This window comes from Megascapheus bottae, chromosome X (assembly GCF_031878675.1).
Source record: "Megascapheus bottae isolate mThoBot1 chromosome X, mThoBot2.hap1, whole genome shotgun sequence".
Lineage (NCBI taxonomy): Eukaryota > Metazoa > Chordata > Mammalia > Rodentia > Geomyidae > Megascapheus > Megascapheus bottae.
In genome coordinates this window covers 7,772,842-7,791,676 of record NC_143547.1, presented here as the reverse complement: position 1 = coordinate 7,791,676, position 18,835 = coordinate 7,772,842, and the positions used below count along the sequence as shown (strand labels likewise).

The 18,835-nt window shown below is 42.9% G+C and overlaps 1 protein-coding gene across 10 annotated transcripts in view; it reads left to right on the top strand.

Annotated features, from left to right (window-relative positions):
* Nucleotides 1-18,835, top strand: part of Map7d2 (MAP7 domain containing 2) — an 85,333-nt gene that overhangs the window by 17,352 nt on the left and 49,146 nt on the right. For all 10 annotated transcript variants that reach the window (XM_090327015.1, XM_090327014.1, XM_090327010.1 and 7 more), the window contains exons 2-3: nt 11,670-11,747; nt 13,018-13,181. In XM_090327015.1, coding sequence (XP_090183141.1) covers nt 11,670-11,747; nt 13,018-13,181 — 242 coding nt within the window. The remainder of the gene's footprint in view (nt 1-11,669; nt 11,748-13,017; nt 13,182-18,835) is intronic.

Sequence of the window (18,835 nt, the reverse complement as noted above, 5' to 3'; positions counted from 1 at the left end):
CACTATCCTCCTTTGGCTAGGAGCATGTAGTAGAGTGCTTGCTTACCATTCATGAAGCCCCAGGTTTGATTCCTCGGCACCACATACACAGAAAAAAAGCCAGAAGTGGCTCAAGTGGCAGAGCACTAACCTTAAGAAAACCCAAGGGTAGTGCCTGGGCCCTGAGTTCAAGCCCCAGGACTGGCAAAATGCTTTTTTTTTTGATTTTCAACTATCTTCCTCAATTCAGACACCTAGTTGGTTGGTTGGTTGGTTGGTTGGTTGATTGGTTGGTTGGTTGGTTGGTTTTGGTGCCAGACTTTGGGCTTGAATTCAGGGCCTGGGTACTATCCCAAGGCTGATTGGCTCTCTACCACTGGAGCTATAGCTCCATTTATGGCTTTTTGGTAGTTAATTGGAGATAAGAGTGTCATAGATTTTCCTGCCTAGGTTGGCTTTGAACTGTGATCCTTAGATCTCAGCCTCCTGATAAGCACCCATTTCATACACCTATGCAGTATTTGTATAGCATCCACCTCTCCATATTAAAATTCATCCTTTACATTTACATTCTCTTAAGCTCTTGTCTGGATTATCCATTCACTATGTAACTGAGTTGGGTGAGCCAATGCCTTAGAGCCCACAGAAGGACAGGATTGAATATAGGCTGGACCTCTTCAGGTTGAAAGGCAGAAAAAGGAAAAGAAAGTATAGAGTGGACTATAAGAAAGACTAGGCTGGGGCCGGGAGTTTTGCCTAGTGGTTAAAGCGCTTGCCTAGCATGCATGAAGACCCAGGTTCGATTCCTTGATACCACATATATAGAAAAAGCCGGAAGTGGTGCTGAGGCTCAAATGGTAGAGCTCTAGTCTTGAGAAAGTCCAAGGACAGTGCTCAGGCCCTGAGCTCAAGCCCAGGACTGGCAAAAAAAAAGAAAAGAAAGAAAGACTAGGCTATATTTCAGTTTCCTCCTGTATTTGAAATGCCTTTAGCTTTATTTTGTAGGTCATGGAGCTTGAACTCTGGGCCTGGGCACTGTCCCTGAGCTCCTCAGCTCAAGGCTAGTGCCCTATTCCTGGGCCTGGGTGTTGTCCCTAAGCTCTTCAGCTCAATTCTACTGCCCTACCCCTTGAGCCACAGCCCCATTTCCCATTTTCTAGGATTAATTGGAGATAAGAGTCTCACATTCTTTAGTGCCTGCGCTAGCTTTGAACCACAATCCTCAGATCTCAGCCTCCTGAGTAGCTCAGATTACTGGCATGAGCCACCATGCCTGGCTAATGCCTTTAGCTTTTATATGTTCTCTGTGGACACTTCTCTGCATAGAACCTAGGTCTTACAGAGAGATGGACTGAAAAAGCTTCCTATTGGCCTGAAAAATGACCGTCTGGAGAAAAACATGAGAATAGACTATAATTATATATAGTAAATATATACATATATGCTACATAGTAAATATACTACATGTAGTAAATATATACAGTGTATTTATATACATATATAGTATTTTCTCTTTATCTTTGTTTATTAGATTTGGTGGCCATTCTGGCTTATATATGGTATGTATAGAGCTATTATTCTCCATCCCTAGCAGAGAAATAGTAGGGAAAAAATGATTGATACTGTGCTCTCTGAAAGCACTCAGTGCTGTATTGAATGAGCAAAACCTTGTGTTACCTTGGAAACTCAGACATCCTTCCTGTTACTATAAAAAGGACATGGTGGCTGCAGTTGTAAGACAGCTTACATTTTACCAATCTTTATGGTAACAGCATACCCAAAGGGAAATGCTATATTTTTAATAACTTTGATCAAATGTGTAAGACTTCTTTTAGTGCTGATCAAATCAAGTAAACTCAATTTTCAATTTCTTGTGGGTTTTTACAGGAATCAAAGCTTTTTCTATCCACTTTTTTTCCCCGTTCTCCTCAGTGGGCAGGATATTTGTTGTAAGACACACGTAAATTGTTTTCATCTGCAGCGTATATGATTAAGGATATAACTTATACTAATGTCATCAAGAGGAACTTCTTTTGCCCAATAAGTAAGGCCTTGTGAAAGCAGATGCATGTATTTGACCTTGAGTTGTTGAAATAATGGCCTTGCCAAAGAAGCCTTCTGGCTCCCAATCCACTGCATATTCCCATCGTGATTTCCCACTTTCATCCAGGAGGTGGCGCTGAGAAATTGTGTGTCATAGAGATTGCTGTAAAACCCTTACCACTACTAAAGATGCACTTAGCCACAATCATTCCAAGGAAACAAATTATATGCAGTGATGCCACCAGACACCATAACAAGCTTCTTGAGTATGGTTATATTCAAGTGAATATCATTGGGAGGGCGGGGGAGAGGGCACAGACCCTGAGGGAAAAAAGGGTAAAAAAGTGCCCCAGTAGAACTCATTGGACATTGATGAAAGTAAACTATACAACTTGGGTGCTGAGACAGGAGGGAGGGACTGGGAGAAAGTGACCAAACAGAAGACAGTGTACAAAAGGAAATGTACTCATTACCTGACTCATGTAATTGTGATCCCTGTGTGCATTATCTCTATAGTAACAATAAAGTAAATTAATTAAAAATAATTTAATCCAGGCACAGTAGCTCACACCTCCTAGCTACTCAGGAGGCTGAGATTTGAGGATCTCTGTTCAAAGCCAGCCCAGGCACTAAGGAACATGAGATTCATCTCCAGTTAATCATTAGAAAACGGGAAGTGGGGCTGTGGCTCCAGGGGCAGGACAGTAGCCTTTAGCTGAAGAGCTCAGTGACCATGCCCAGGCCCAGAGTACAAGCCCTGACAAAAACAATTAAAAATGGATTTACATTGCCAGTTTTAAAGCTACCTAAATACACATCTTAGTTACTCTCTTTATAATATTCTAGACTTGCTGGGCGTGGTGGCTCACGCCTGTAATCCTAGCTACTCAAGAGACTGAGATCTGAGGATTTCAGTTCAAAGCCAGCCCAGGCACTAAAAATCCGTGAGATTCTTATGTCCAATTAACCACTAGAAAAACAGAAGTGACAAAGTGGCTCAAAGGATAGAGTGGTAGCCTTGAGCTGAAGAGCTCAGGGACAGTGCCCAGGCCCAGAGTTCAAGTCCCACAACTGACCAAAAAATTCTAGACTTTCTGTTAACCACTGTATATTACTGTGACATAAGTCAAAATTTTTCCACAGTAACCATTTTTCTATCTCATGATTAAAGAACAGATACACAGAAACCATTCTGCAATGATCAGTGCACCACATGAAGAAGAGTGGTTGGAGAATGGTCTTAAGTGGCAGTCCTGCTCTTAACTATTAGATTTCATTTACTAATAGCAAATTATTCCAGAAGCAGAGTATGCTGGCTGTGCATATTGGCTTCTTTTGGAATTACATATATTTGTAGTTGATCTCTTGTAGAAACACAAGAATCCAGGTGAATCCTGTCTTTAGCATGAGAGGCCAGGAATTATATAAGCTTTCATATTGTGATGCAAAGCAAATACCTTATCAGTCAAGTTTAACTGCTTAAACTTTTATCATCTCTTACTTTGTTAATTTTGGGGGTTTTTTTGTCAGTCATGAGTTGTGAACTCAGAGTCTAGGCTCTGTCCCTGAGCCTTTTTGCTCAAGGCTAGTGCTCTATCATTTTGAGTGTCAGCACCCCTTCCAGTTTTCTGGTGGATAACTGGAGATAAGAGTCTCACAGACTTGGCCGGGAACATGGCCTAGTGGTAGCGTGCTTGCTTAGCATGTACCCTGGGTTCAGTTCCTTGCTACCACATGCATAGAAAAAGCCAGAAGTGGTGCTGTGGTTCAAGTGGTAGAGCTCTAGCCTTGAAAAAGCCCAAGGACAGTGCCCAGGCCCTGAGTTCAGTTCTCAGGACTGGCAAATGATGAGTCTCACAGACTTTCCTGTCTGGGCTGGCTTTGAACTCAGCCTCCTAAATAGCTAGGATTACTGACATGAGCCACTGGTGCCTAGCATTTTTTATCTTTTGTTCATCTCACCTTCTAAGTGAATTAGGTTGTCAGATCAAGTTTTTTTATGAAAGAATTTATTAACATTGAGTTTTACATCATATTTCAAATGACATGTTTAAGAATGCAAACTATACCTATTGGGAAGTTATGGGGGCTCCTGGGGGGAGTTTGTGGGGTTCTTGGGAAGAGTGAAGTGAGTCCATGATCCATGGCCTGGGGCTCAGAGGTCAGTGAGCCTTGAACTCAGGGCCTGAGCACTGTCTTTGGGCTTTCTCAAGGATAGAGCTCTACTGTTTGAGCCATAGCACCATTTCTGGCCTTTTTTCTGTGTATGTGGTACCAAGGAATCAAACCCAGGTCCTCATGCATGCTAGGCAAACACTCTACCACTAGGCCAATCTCCCAGCCCTGTTTGGGCTATTTTCATATATTTTAAGGGGAAGGGATCCAAAAGGTTTTCTAGTCCATCCCTGGGAATCAAGTAGGATGTTCCTGATTTATAGAAGAGAAACTTGAATCATGAGAAGTTATAGTATTTTCACATAGTCCTTTTTTAAATTTAATTTTATTGTCAGGGTAATTACAGAGGGGTTACAGTTAGTGAGTATATATCTTGTTGTACATTTTTACCCCCTCCCATATTTTTCTCTCTCTTTCCCTCTCCCCTCACATAGTCCTTTGACCTAGGATAGAATAGGGCCATATGAGTGGAGCCAAAAGGGCTGGGTTCTTGTGTTGGTTTTGTTTTTAGTCATGAGACTTGAACTCAGGGCCTGGACATTGTCCCTGAGCTCTTGTGCTCAAGGCTACTAGCACTCTACTACTTTGAGCCACAATACCATTTCCAGTTTTTGAGTGGTTAATTAGAGTCTCTCGGGGGCTTTTCTGCCTAGGCTGGCTTGGAATCATGATCTTCAGATCTTAGCCTCCTGAGTAGCTAAGATTTCAGGCCTGAGCCACCGGCCCCTGACAGGGCTGAGGTCCCCCCCCACCCCATTTTTCTTTGGCAGTACTGTAGTTTGAACTCAAAGCCTCCTGCTTGCAAGGCAAGCACTCTACCACTTGAGCCACATACTCCCAGTCATGGGACTGTGCTTTTCACACGAATATGGCAGCAAAGTCCACAAAGACATTTTTTCTTTTTTTAACCAGTCCTGGGGCTTGTACTCAGGGCCTGAACACTGTCATTGGACTTTCTCAAGGCTAGAGCTCTACCACTTGAGCCACAGTACCACTTCTGGCTTTTTTCTATGTATGTGGTACCGAGGCATCAAACCCGGGTCTTTGTGCATGCTAGGCAAGCACTTTACCACTAGGGCCAAACTCCTGGTCCCAGAGAGTTTTCTTGATAGCTGTAGAAAACATATGGGAAAATTGGAAGATGAGGGAATTGTAATTGGAAATTCAGCATAGTTAATCAACCTCAGTCCTTGTGTCTGGTGAAAGAAGAATTCAGGCAAGACATAGAACATAGTGAAAGTGCTAGGAAAGTTAATTTGGAAAAAAAAATACACTTCCATTATACTAAAAGTGGGTCATCTCTAGGATGAGAATTACAACGATTTTTTTTAACCCAGGCACAAGGTTTTACTGAAATGTAAGGAGCTTAGAGCTTTAAGTTCTCAGGACCAGCTCATGGGCAGTCACTGTCCCTGGTGTGGCGGACTTTCACTGATTTGTATTTGACCTGCACTTATTTGCTGGCGTAGGTAGGTAAGGTAAAGATCTTTTGTTTTAGGAATTATTCTTTGACCCACTTTACGTTGCAAAGAAGCCTGACATTAATCTTTAAGTGGATACAGTGCTCAAAAACCCCATCTTGTAGCCAGGAGTTTGGCCTAGTGGTAAAATGCTTGCCTTGCATGCACGAAGACCGGGGTTTGATTTCTCAGTACCATATACATAGAAGAAGTCAGAAGTGGTGCTGTGGCTCAAGTGGTAGAGCTCTAGCCTTGAGAAAGCCCAAGGACAGTGCTCAAGCCCTGAGTTCGAGCCCCAGGACTAGCAAATAAAAATATAAACAAAACCCACCCCATCTTATGGCGTCCCATGATCTTGCTGGGCCTCTAGGCTGGTCGCAAAGCTTTATTTCAGTGTTATCTCAGAGTCTTTCTGATCCCATCCTCCATTTTAGTTTCCATTTATATTTCCCTATTGTTTGTGGCCAACTACTACCTATCATCGAATGTACTTTAAATTGACTTTTTGACGTTTTCCTTTTAGTGAATTTTATGTGGGTCCGATTAAACTGAGTTTAACACTGTTAAATATGATTCGTTGATATTCTTAGATTGATTTTCATGGATATGAATTTCATTTTGAAGAAAAATTGGTTTGCTGAACGTGAATTTTTTTTATCTTTTTATTTTTATATACAGGGGGATTTCATTATGACACTTCTACTCATGTACACAATCCAAAAGGATTGTACTAAAGCAGTTGTCCTAAGCTTGTAGAAGGAATTGAAAATTAGCTTTGCACTGAGAGAAATTTAAATAGAAAGCTGGTAATTTTTTTGTGTGCTATTCCCCGGGCTTGAACTCAGAGCCTGAGCACTGACCTTGGGCTTTCTCAAGGCTAGAACTCTACCACTTGAGCCACAGCACCATTTCTGACTTTTTTATGTATGTGGAACCAAGGATTTGAACCCAGGTCTTCATTCGTGCTAGGCAAACACTCTGTCACTAGACCAAACTCCTACCCCCAAGTTTGGTAATTTTGTAAGACTGTAATATTTCATGGTTTTGAGATTTTAAATGAAAAATAATGAGGCAGGAATGCTGAGAGTAAATGATGGAGCACTTTCTGGCATGCCCAAGGTCCTGGGTTTATCCCCAGGCCAGGCAGGATTATGGTACTTTCTGGAAAGCAATATACTATCATACAGTAATGAAAAGCATTCTAGATTCTATCATACTTTTCACTTTCTACTCACAGGATTGAAGTTCAGTAAAATTTCAGACTTTTGTTCTTTTCTGACATTTTTACATACTCCTTTTCCCTTACATGGATTTTCTGCCTCTTGCCTTTGTCTAGTCTGGATCTCATCCCCTTCTACCTTCCGCCCCCCTTGGGGGAGTGTTCTAAGAGAAATGGCATTATAAGGGTCAGAAAGAGCATTGGAATCATCTTCCAACAACATGTAGAGTCTGTTGATTTTTTTTTGCCAGTCCTGGGCTTGAGCTCAGGGCCTGAGCACTGTCCTTGGACTTTCTCAAGGCTAGAGCTCTACCACTTGAGCCTCAGCACCATTTCCAGCTTTTTACTAGGCATGTGGGGTTCCGAGGAATCGAACCCGGGTCTTCATGCATGCTAGGCAAGCACTCTACCACTAGGCCAAACTCCTGGCCCCAGTGTTGATTTTTTTTTTACCAGTCCTGGGGCTTGAACTCAGGGCCTGAGCACTGTCCTTGGGCTTTTTTTTTCCTAATTTTTTATTGTAATTAATAAAAGGGTTACATGATATTTGCCAGATAAAAGGTGCATTAATTCACATACATTGATACCCTTTCACATGTCTTGGTACCCATTACCCTCCCCCCCACCCCCCCTCCTTGGGCTTTTCTTCAAGGTTACTGCTCTACCACTTGAGCCACAGCACCACTTCCAGCTTTTCTATGTATGTGGTACAAAGGAACTGAATCTGGGTCTTCGTGCATGCTAGGCAAGCACTCTACCACTAGACCCAACTCCTGGCCTCAGGCAAGATTATTATTTTATTTTATATATTTTCATTGAAATTGATAGAAGGGTTACATTATATTCACCAGATAGAGGGTGCATTACTTCACATACATTGATACCCTTTCTCATGTCTTGGGCAAGATTATTTTTAATTATTTTTAATGTATTTTTATTTTTAAAGGCCTGGGCACTGTCCCTGACCTCTTTTGCTCAAGGCTAGTTCTCTACCACTTTGAGCCACAGCTCCACTTCTGGTATTCTGGTGGTTAATAGGAGATAACAGTGTCACTTAGGAACTTTCCTACCCAGGCTGTCTTTGAACTACAATCCTCAGATCTCAGCCTCCTTAGTAGCTAGGATTACAGGTGTGAGCCACTAGCACCCAGCTAAGATTATTTTTAATTCCCTTGTTCAATTAAGTCTTTTTTAAAAAGTAAAACAGAATTGCTTCCCTTAAAAACTTTTGTATTTCAATAATGGTTCTTACCAGTACCATGAATAATTGACCAGTATCAACTCATTAATACTCCAGTAGGAGAGTGCTTTAGGCTAATGAAGCTCCCTTTAAAATTAGTTTTTGAAAATGTCTTTCTGCAGCCCCAGGAAAATAGGAAGTTATTCCAAGCAAGAACAAAGTCAGTGAAGTGGGAGACTTTTTAAAATTGTTCTGCTAGCATGCACTAGTTGGTTGCCTGCTTAACATCCCTGTTTTAAATTTCCCATTGTGGTGAGGTGTCCAGGAAAAGGCCTCCATTTCAGAGGTACACACTTAGCCAAAAGTTGTTGCTCTGGGAAGCATTATTGCATCAATACCAAGCTGTCTTGCCTCCTAAGTAGGGTATCTCAACCACAGTGGCCTTTGTTCCTTCTTTGTGTTTGGGGCCCACCCAGAGCATTCTTCTTGAACCAGGTTTGTTTTCTCCATAATTAAACTTTTCTATGTTGAGGTCACTGTTTACTCCCATGCACTGAAAAGAAATATTACAGCCAGGCACAGTGGCTCATGCCTGTAATCCTAGCTACTCAGGAGGCTGAGATCTGAGGATCAAGGTTCAAAGCCAGCCTGGGCACAAAAGGACCTGAGACTCTTACTCCAATTAACCTCTAGAAAAGGAGAAGTGAGGCTGGGCTCAAGGGTAGGGTGGTAGCCTTGAGCTGAAGAGCTCAGGGACAACATCCAGGCCAAGTTCAAACCTTATGACCCACAAAAAAGAAAAAAAATATTACAGAGAGATGGCCCTATATACCCCCGCATCTAATCCCCCCCAGTGGCAATATATTATAACACTATATAGTACAGTATCACAACCATGGTGCTACCATTGGTTTAGTCAAGACAGAGAAGATTTCCATCACCAAAGGGACCTTTTCTAATGCTCTTTTTATAGCTGCCTGCTTCTTTCTTCCTGTCCCTCAACCCCTAGGGACAGCATGGTTTTATTATCCACCAGTTCTCATGGGTTATCAAGATGAAACTGGGCTTCAAAGTGGGACAATAATTGTGTACATATAAGACACATAGGGCCAGATGCTAGTGTATCATGCCTGTAGTCCTAGTTACTCAGGAGTCTGAGATCTGTGGATCGCAGTTTAAAGCCAGCCCAGGTAGAAAAGTCCATGAGACTATTGATCTCCAATAAACTACTCAGGAAAAGCCACCAATTGGCCGGGAATGTGGCCTAGTGGTAGAATATTAGCCTTGAGAATGCCATAAGGACTGTGCCAAGGCCCTGAGTTCAAACCCCAGGACTAGTAAAAGAAAAAATTCAAGCCCTAGGCCAGGTGTGATGGTAAAGAGAAGAATTTGAAAGTGTGACTCTTACACATGTCCACATGGGGGCAGCATAACACCATGCCTTGTTTCTGTAAAGCTTCAGGATAATGTGGGCAATTTCAACTGTGTTTGGTTCCTCTTTCTTTCTTTCTTTCTTTCTTTCTTTCTTTCTTTCTTTCCTTCCTTCCTTCCTTCCTTCCTTCTTTCCTTCCTTCCTTCCTTCCTTCCTTCCTTCCTTCCTTCCTTCCTTCCTTCCTTTTTGTTTTTTTTTTTAGAGTGTGTGTGTGGATTGGTGTGGGTGCTGAAGGAAGGAAAACCTCAGGCATCCTAGACTTTTCAGCTTTTCATACCCAGCCAATGCTTGTAACTCATGAAGTAGACACAAGAACCTGGGAGTGTGAGGGAGTTTTTCTTCCTGCTCCCCATCACTAACTTGTTACCTGCCTTTGAAGCATTGTGTGTGCACCTCAGAACTAGTGGGGAGGGACCAAGGCTGAACCTGGGGAGACCTGGACATAGGAGAGCTACATAGTTCTGTAGCTCGCCAGGGGAGACCATTATAGAGATCCTTGTGGGAAGGAAAAATGAAGTAAGGGTTCTATATGTTGTTGAACACAGGACGTTATGGACCTGAGGGACTATGGGAGTTTCTAAGTAGTTTATTGGACATAAGAGTGTCATGGATTTACCTGCCTGTGCTGCCTTCAAAGAACTATGATCCTTAGATCTCAGCCTCCTCAGTAGCTAGGATTACAGGCGTGAGTCACCCGCACTCATTTTGCCTTTAAATTCATGATTACATTCATGCTTTTGGGAAGCACATACTAATTAAGGATTGACTGAAAACAAACATGGAGAATGGCACTCACAGACCAAGATTGGTTTTGGAGTACTTCTCTTTCTCAAGCTTTTCCTATCTCAAGGCTGGGCATGTGGCTTAGTGGTAGAGTACTTGCCTAGTAGGGATGAAGCCCTGGGTTCGATTTTGCTGTACTACATGAATAGAAAAAGCTGGAAGTGGTGCTCTGGTTCAAGTGGCAGAGTGCTAACCTTGAGCAAAAGAAGCCTAGGCCCTGAGTTCAAGCCCCAGGACTGGAAAAAGAAAAGCTTTCATATCCCAAATACAGAATACAATCTGTAAAACCAAATTCACATGAGGAACTTTGAGCCTGAGGAAGTATTACTGCAACTTACACTGCAGGCCAGGTTTCCTAGACATCAAAAGGCATGTGCTCCCCTAAAAGGAGTGCAAGTTGCTATGGCAGCAAGGCATTCTGTGAACTTAGCGCTGCTCCCAGAGAAGAAAGCCCAGGCCCAAGCCATGTGAGGGTGCTCACATTAGCACTAAAGCTTATTTCTCCATAATAGTATACTTAAAAGCCACTTGTAACAGAGGGTATTGAATTATTTCTAATCTTAAAATCACCATGAAGATCCACTTAATCTATAATTTAGGCCTGTTAGAGTCTTTCTTATGGGAGTTAGTAGAGATTCTGAGCACCAGGAATATCTGGATTTCGTGTGTGTGTGTGTGTGTGTGTGTGTGTGTGTGTGTGTGTGTGTGTGAGAGAGAGAGAGAGAGAGAGAGAGAGAGAGAGAGAGAGAGAGACAGACAGACAGACAGACAGACAGACAGAGGCGTAGAGAGAGCTATCCATATTATTTCTAGATATTTGAATGCCAAATACATAGGAATAAATTATATTCATTCCTCCTTTGTGATTCTGAGATACTATGATTGACATCAGAGCACAACCCAAATCAAACCTGAGCATTCCATTTCACAGTGCTCTCCTGAAGTGCTCACTTGAATCACTCAGCATGTGACTCCTTTCAGAAAAGAAAATGTTCTCCATCTGTAAGGATTTGGTATCCAAAAGATTGGCTACTTTTGGGCTTCTTCTCTTCCCTGGGTGTTACTACCTAAGATCTGGGAGTCAGGCTCTTCTGCACACTGCCAGGCCTTTTGGTCAATTACTATTCTTTCTGATCCCTTTAGGATCAGACCTGGCAGGGGACAGACAGTTAGAGAATGGACTTGGTCCAGCTGAGCTGGTGTGGGCGACACTATAACTCAGAAGCTGTGGCTACTGCCCCTAGGCTTTTGAGCCTACTCCAGTGTGGTAGGGATGAACCGATGATGGATATGTATATATGGCCACACCCAGGCTGTGTGCCTAGCTGTCTTTACCACTCAACTGACAGGGAAAAATGTCCAAAAGTTAAAACTCCTATTTTGTTTTCTCTCTTGTAGCTATGGATGGATTTTTAAAATCAGATGAGAGACAACGATTAGCTAAAGAGAGACGAGAAGAAAGAGAAAAATGCCTGGGTAAGTTCTACACTTGGGTTCAAGTTCAAAGAAGTGGAGGTATGGTAATGTTTTTTTTTCTTCATAAGGCCTTTAAACATCTGTCAGTAAATGGGAAGAGAACTGGGACCATTATTAGATAATATGAAGAGAGTGAACCCACATAGCTACTAGCATTTCCACAAGGATTGCCTAATTCTCTGAATATGTCACTCAGTACACACTGGATCTCTGCTGTGTCCGGCACTCTGTACTTGGGTGTAGACTTGATGGTAAAGATCTAGGAAAGTCCTAGTGCCTTCAAGGGTAAATGGCCAGCTTCTCTTTGGGGCATCAAGAAAGGCCATTGTGAGAAGAACTGAGAAAAATCATCATTTAAGTCATTTTCTGCATGAGAACAGTAAGCATCATGGAGATAGGCTCTCCTTCTTGCAGGTGGTAGACAAGTACCCCAGGACAGGTTACTTGAGGTAGGTTGATGGTGATTTTCCTGCGGAACTGAGACAACTAAAGGATTGTTCAGATTCTTCTCCTTAGCCTCCTACTGGGCAAAGCAGGCACTAGAAACTGTTCTTTGGTTTGGCCAGATAGAGTTAAGGGCTCCTTAGTAAGAACTTATTTGGTCAAAATACCAGTCTTCTTTATTTTTTTCGCCAGTCTTGAGGCTTGACCTCAGGACCTGGACACTGTCCTTGGGTTTCTCAAGGCTAGCACTCTACCACTTGAGCCACAGTGCCACTTCCAGTTTTTTTCTGTTTATGTTGTTACCGAGGAATTGAACCCAGGCTTCGTACATGCTAGGCAAGCACTCAGCCACTAGGCCATGCACCCAGCCCCAACATACCAGTCTTCCATGTGTATTTTGACCCTTTGTTCAGCTCACTGCTTAGTGCTTGCGTAGTTAGCCGCCTTTTGGTTAAATGTACCTTTGTAGCCGTCCTTTCTCAAGCTAGTATATGACTTAGCTATTGTGTACCAATTTGACTTAGTGATAGCAAGAATAGACAGAGCTCCTCCGGGGACGGGCACTTATTGTGTACTTTCTCACTCAGTCTTTGCCATATTGTGATGTAGCAAACATTACTGACCCCATTTCACTAAGTAAGAACCAAGGCAAAACTGCATAGTTAACATGCCCCAAACCATGCAGCTGATGGCAGAGGTGTCTTGAGCTCAATCACTCACTGCATGTTATCATTCCAGCAGACTCTTCGCTTTTGACTTCTTGGTCTCAGTCAACCCACCTGGACTGCTGTAGGCATGATACCTCTCTTCTACTTTTCCATTCTAGCTGCCCGGGAACAGCAGATCCTAGAGAAAGAGAAAAGAGCCAAGATCCAGTACGAAAAGCAAATTGAGGAGCGATGGCGAAAAATGGAGGAGCAACGGCAGCGTGAGGACCAGAAGAGAGCTGCTGTGGAAGAGAAGAGGAAGCAGAAACTCCGAGAGGAAGAGGTAAGGTCCTATGAGCCTATTGCCCCAGGCAGCTTGCTTGCTTGCTTGCTTGCTTGCTTGCTTGCTTACTTATTTATTTATTCATGCATGCCAGTCCTGGGGCTTAAACCCAGGGCCTGGGCACTGTTCTTGGGCTTTCTCAAGCCATCCCGGGCAGGAAAGTCCAAGTCCATGAGCCCCTTATCTCTAATTAGCCACCAAAAAACCGGAAGTGGCGCTGTGGCTCAAATGGTAGAACGCTAGACTTGAGCTGAAGAACTCAGGGACAGTGCTCAGGCCCAGAGTTCAAGCCCCATAACCTACCAAAAATAAATAAGATAAAATAAATTTTATTGTAGTTCATTGCTTTAATTATCCTTTCTTTTCACTTACCTTTTTTTACAAAAGGAAAGCAGTTAATTCCTACAGAAATCTTCATTATTGCCCTCTGGGAAAATATTTAGAAAGCATATTTGGGGGTTAGAGAAGTATATCAAGAGTTAGATTGCAGGGCCAGAAGTATAGCCTAGTGGTAGAGTGCTTGCCTTGCATGTACAAAGCCCTGGGTTTGATTCCTTGGTACCACATACACAGAAAAAGCCGGAAGTGGCACTGTGGCTCAAAGTGGCAGAGCACTAGCCTTGAGCAAAAAGTGTCCAAGGACAGTGCCCAGGCCCAGTTCAAGCCCCAAGACTGGCAAATAACAACAAAAAAGAGATAGATTGCTTGTCTAGTAGTTACAAGGCCTGAGTTCAAACCCTAGTAGTGCCCTCAACCCAAAAAAGCATATTTGGATCATAGATTTTCTTTTCTTTTTTCTGTGCTGATACTGGGGCTTGGACTTGGCGCCTGGGTGTTATCCTTTAGCTTTTTTGCTCAAGGTTGGCATTCTACCATTTTTCGTGGTTAATTGGAGGGGTAAAAGCCTCATGGCCTTTTCCTATCTGGGCTGGCTTCAAACTGTGATCCTCAGATCTCAGCCTCCTGAGCAGCTAGGATTACAGGCCCAGCTAACAAATATATTCTAGGTGTTAACAAGTATATTTTAAGGATGTGATCATAGCCTTATATTAGGTAATCATCATGACTTAGTTTTTCTTTTTGCCATTCCTGGGGCTTGAACTCAGGGCCTGGGCACTGTCCTTGAGCTGCTTTTGTGGAAGGCCAGTACTCTACCACTTGAGCCACAATGCCACTTGTGGATTTTTCTGTTTATATGGTACTGAGGAATCAAAGTAGGGAGGGCTTCATGCATGCTAGGCAAGCACTCTACCACTAGGCAGCATTCCCAGCCCCATGATTCAGTATTTTCTTTTTTTGGTGGGTCGTGGGGCTTGAACTCTGGGCCTGGACACTGTCCTTGAGCTCTTCAGCTCAAGGCTACCTCCCTACCCCTTGAGCCACAGCCCCACTTCCCGTTTTCTAGTGATTAATTAGGGATAACAGTCTAACAGTCTTTAGAGTCTTTAGTGCCTGGGCAGGCTTTGAACCATGAGCCTCAGATCTCAGCCTCCTGAGTAGCTAGGAATATAGGTTTGAGCCACTATGCGCAGCCCAAGATTCAATATTAATGTTAGCAATATAGCAGTTTAGAAATCTGTACAATAAGATACAAAAGTTTTGTATTTTTAATATCTCTCAATGCTTGCCTATCACTATGATATGATTTTTCCAATTCCTTTTTTAGTCATGGGGCTTGAACTCTGGCCTGGGTGCTGTCCCTGAGCTCTTCAGCTCAAGGCTACCACCCTACCTTAGAGCCATAGCCCCATCTCCCCTTTTCTAGAGATTAATTGGAGATAAGAGTCTCATGTTAGTATTGCCCCAGCTGGCTTTGACCCTTGATCCTCAGATCTCATCCTCCTGAGTAGCTAAGATAACAGGCATGAGCCACCATGCCTGGCTTATCCACTTCTATTTTTATTATTTAAAAAGCACATAAACACATGCATAGGCATGCACAATGAGATGCATCTTAGATCATGATACACCTGTTTACCCTGTTTATGGTGAGGTGATCTCTTTGTTTATCTTAGCAAGTGAAGATGTAAACAAAGCTCTTAGCCATGGCTCACCTTTTTGGCCTGTAGTGTAACAGCTGTGGTCTTATCTGCTCGGTTCAAGCCTTCACATGGCTAAGACCAGGTCATGTAAAACCTGTCTGTCTGTCTCTCTTCGTCGTCAAAGATGGTTACAAGAATGAAAGGAGATGACTTTTGTGAAAATGCCCAAGAAAACAACTAATTCAGAGCAATCACTCAGAAATGTGTCGTTCAATCCAGTTACTTCAACTGACCTTGGAAGATTGTAGCAAGGTCAGGAGAAAAGTATTCAGAAGGAATTATGTCACCAATTCTATAGATTATATATTAAAAAAAAAACCCACAGCGTGAGAAGCTGTTTTAGTTACTTGGGATAAATTCCCATTGTCAACCTGTATATTTCTCAAAACCTCTAGATTTGCCCATTTTCTTCTTATCCTCCATTCTTGATGACTTAGAACTTTTGCCCACTCTCTCTGGTCTCTACATTTTGATTCCTGACATCTTGCTGATTCATGAGAAAGCTTGTCACTGCTGCATGCAGGAAGGAGCACTAAGAAATGTCACATATCCTACAGATCACAGGCTCCTCTTTGGAAGCAGTTCCTGAGTAGAATTTCCCTTTATTTGTAGTGCTTGGAAGCATGTTGCATCAAGCGGTCAGACCCTTGCAGATGAGGGAATACATGGCAGATGGTTGGTCCTGATGCAGCTGAATCTACTGATTTCACTTCTGGCAAATTTTCTACCTAGTTCTGTGCTTCTTTGCATCTCTGATGGGGTGGGGGTAGGGAGAATGATGTCTGACCTTTGTCAGCATAAACACAAGCTGAGCTTGCTTTTCTCTTCTCCTTGGGTGCAGCACAGCACAGCATGAGAGGGTCAGACTAGGTGGAGAACTGGACTTTCTAAGGTTGTGTAGCAACCCAAGGAAAGAGAAGCTTTCCTCTGCCATCCTCTGCCATCTGCTCCTAACCACGGGGCCCCGGGGGACCCAGATGTAGCTTAGGCCCTTGCCGCATACAAGCTGTCCAATTAAAACTACGTCAGTGTTGGCTGTATTACCGGTACTGAGGCTTGTTTAATGTCTTCTTGGATGTTCTTTAGAATAGTGGGATCCATCTTTACTGTGGAAATACCAATCCAAAGGCAGTCTCTTTGAACACTACATGGTGGTTCTTGGAGAACTCTATGAAGGTTGTTGTGTGGGTAGACACTCTTGATTCTCTTCTTAATGTCGAATGTAAGTCTCTTCTTTTTTTGTTGTGTCTTGACTCTCAACCAAGAATACATCTCTTCTGCAGGACATTTTGCTTCTCTATCCTATTGGAAACTGTGTTGGCTAACAGATCCTACCTCTCTAGGTCTGATACTTAGGAGATCACAAGAGGATGTCTTGCTACCCAATGCAGCCCTCTCCTGGCTTCATATCACTACGTTTGCCACAATGCTGTTCTTGGTAAAAGACCTTATATCCATACCAAAGTAGAAATGGGTGATATTTCTGCATTCCCACCGTATTAGGAATGTAAGAACGCACAGAAGCAAGTAGAACATTCTATGGAGGTTAAGTCACTTTGATTTCAGCTTCTTTAGGACCAACCATTTGACATAACATTCCCTCATCTCAAGGTACAGGTCTCAAAAGTTTAGCTCATTGGAAAAGCACTAGCCTGGCCAGTGTAAGGCCCTGAGTTCAGTCCTCTGTTCTAGAAAAAAAACAACCACCCACCCCTAGCCTTCCCCCAGAAAAACCCTGCATGGGCAAGTCAGGCAAAGTGGCTTATGCCTCTAATCTCAGCTACTCAGGAGGCTAAGATCTGAGAATCCTGGTTTGAAGCTTTCCTCGACAGAACAATCCACAAGACACTTATTTTTTTTTGCCAGTCCTAGGTTTGAGCTCAGGGCCTGAGCACTGTCCTTGGACATTCTCAAGGCTAGAACTCTACCACTTGAGTCACAGCACCACTTGCAGCTTTTCTATGTATGTGGTACCGAGGAATCGAACCCGGGTCTTCATGCATGCTAGGCAAGCACTTTAACCACTAGGTCAAAATCCTGGCTCCTCCACCCATTAACTAGCAACATACTGGAAGTAGAGATGTGGTAGAGTGCCATCTTTGATAACAAAAGCTAACCAAGGGCACAGACCCTGAGTTGAAGCCCCAGTATTTGCAACAGGCTGGAGAGAGGCTAGATACTGGTGGCTCACCTGTAATCCTAGCTACTTAGGAGGCTGAGATCTGAGGATTACACTTAGTACACAGCCTAGAGTCTTAGTTCATGAGACTGTTATGTCCAGTTAAGCACCAAAAAGCCAGAAGTGGGAGCTGTGGCTCAAGGGGTAGAATATAATCCTTGAATGAAAAAAAGCTAAGCAAGAATGCAAGGCCCTGATTTCAAGCTCCACTACAGGTAAAAACAAAATACAAAACAAAACAAAAACATTGGTTGGCCAGTGCAACAGATTACCTTGGTCTTGATTTTCCAAATTCACCATGTAATAGCTAGAGCTACAGATCAAGTTGTCAAGAGTAAAATGCCCCCTCATTCCTTCTTTCCAGTAAGTCACATCCCATAGTATATAGAATTCTAAGAATGAGAATTTGTCTTGTCCTTTCCCATCCTCTGTTGACTATCAGCTGATATTTCAGAACCGTATTTATCATCTAACACTATTTTTCTGATATGACTGACCTTTCTCTGCTCTGTTTCTCAAACTCAGCCATTACCACAACCACTGGGTCTCATACCATGGTCCCTATTGTGGCAGCACCAGACAACTCATTAGAAATGCAGAAAAGTCCATGAGACTCTTATTTCCAATTAATCACAGAAAAAGCCAGAAATAGCCAGGCAGTGGTGGCTCACACCTGGAATCCTAGCTACTCAGGAGGCTGAAATCTGAGGAGCCAGGTTCAAAGCCAGCCTAGTCACGGAGTTCCATAAGACTCTTATTTCCAATTAACACCAGAAAACTGGAAGTGGCACGAGCAAGGTTCAAAGCCAACCTGGGCACAAAATTCCATAAGGCTTATCTCCAGTTAACCACCAGAAAACTGGAAGTGGCACTGTGACTCAAGTAGTAGAGTACTAGACTTGAGCTGTAGAACTCAGGACAACACCCAGGCCCATAGAGTACCTGCCTTCCTTGTGCAAGTCTCTAACTGATAACCAATACTGGAAAAACATTATTCAGCAAGTTGCATCCTGACCTTGCTGAGAAACCCGAAGTATAGACCCCCAAAGTCTTGTGTTTTAACAACATTTCAAGTATAGCACATTCAAGTTTTAAACCCACTGTTCTAAACTGTCCCATTACCTTTCTCTTCATATTCAGCTTTAAAGAAGAAGCATTGGTGAAGCATTTACTACCTCTGGTACTAGGCAGGTAGGAAGTCTTTTCATTTTATAAAAGGAAAGTGAAGTGCAAGGATGTGAACAGGTTAACTCAAGGTCATAGGGCTAAAATATGGTAGGCAGAGGTAGGATTTCCATCCTTACCTCCTGGCACCAGTATCTACATTTCTGTCCATTTTATCACATGAAAGAAGAGAAAGACACAAGTAGTAGACGATGCCTACCTATACACACCTAACTTCTAACAAGAGTGGAGTTGAACTTTGTGTGTAT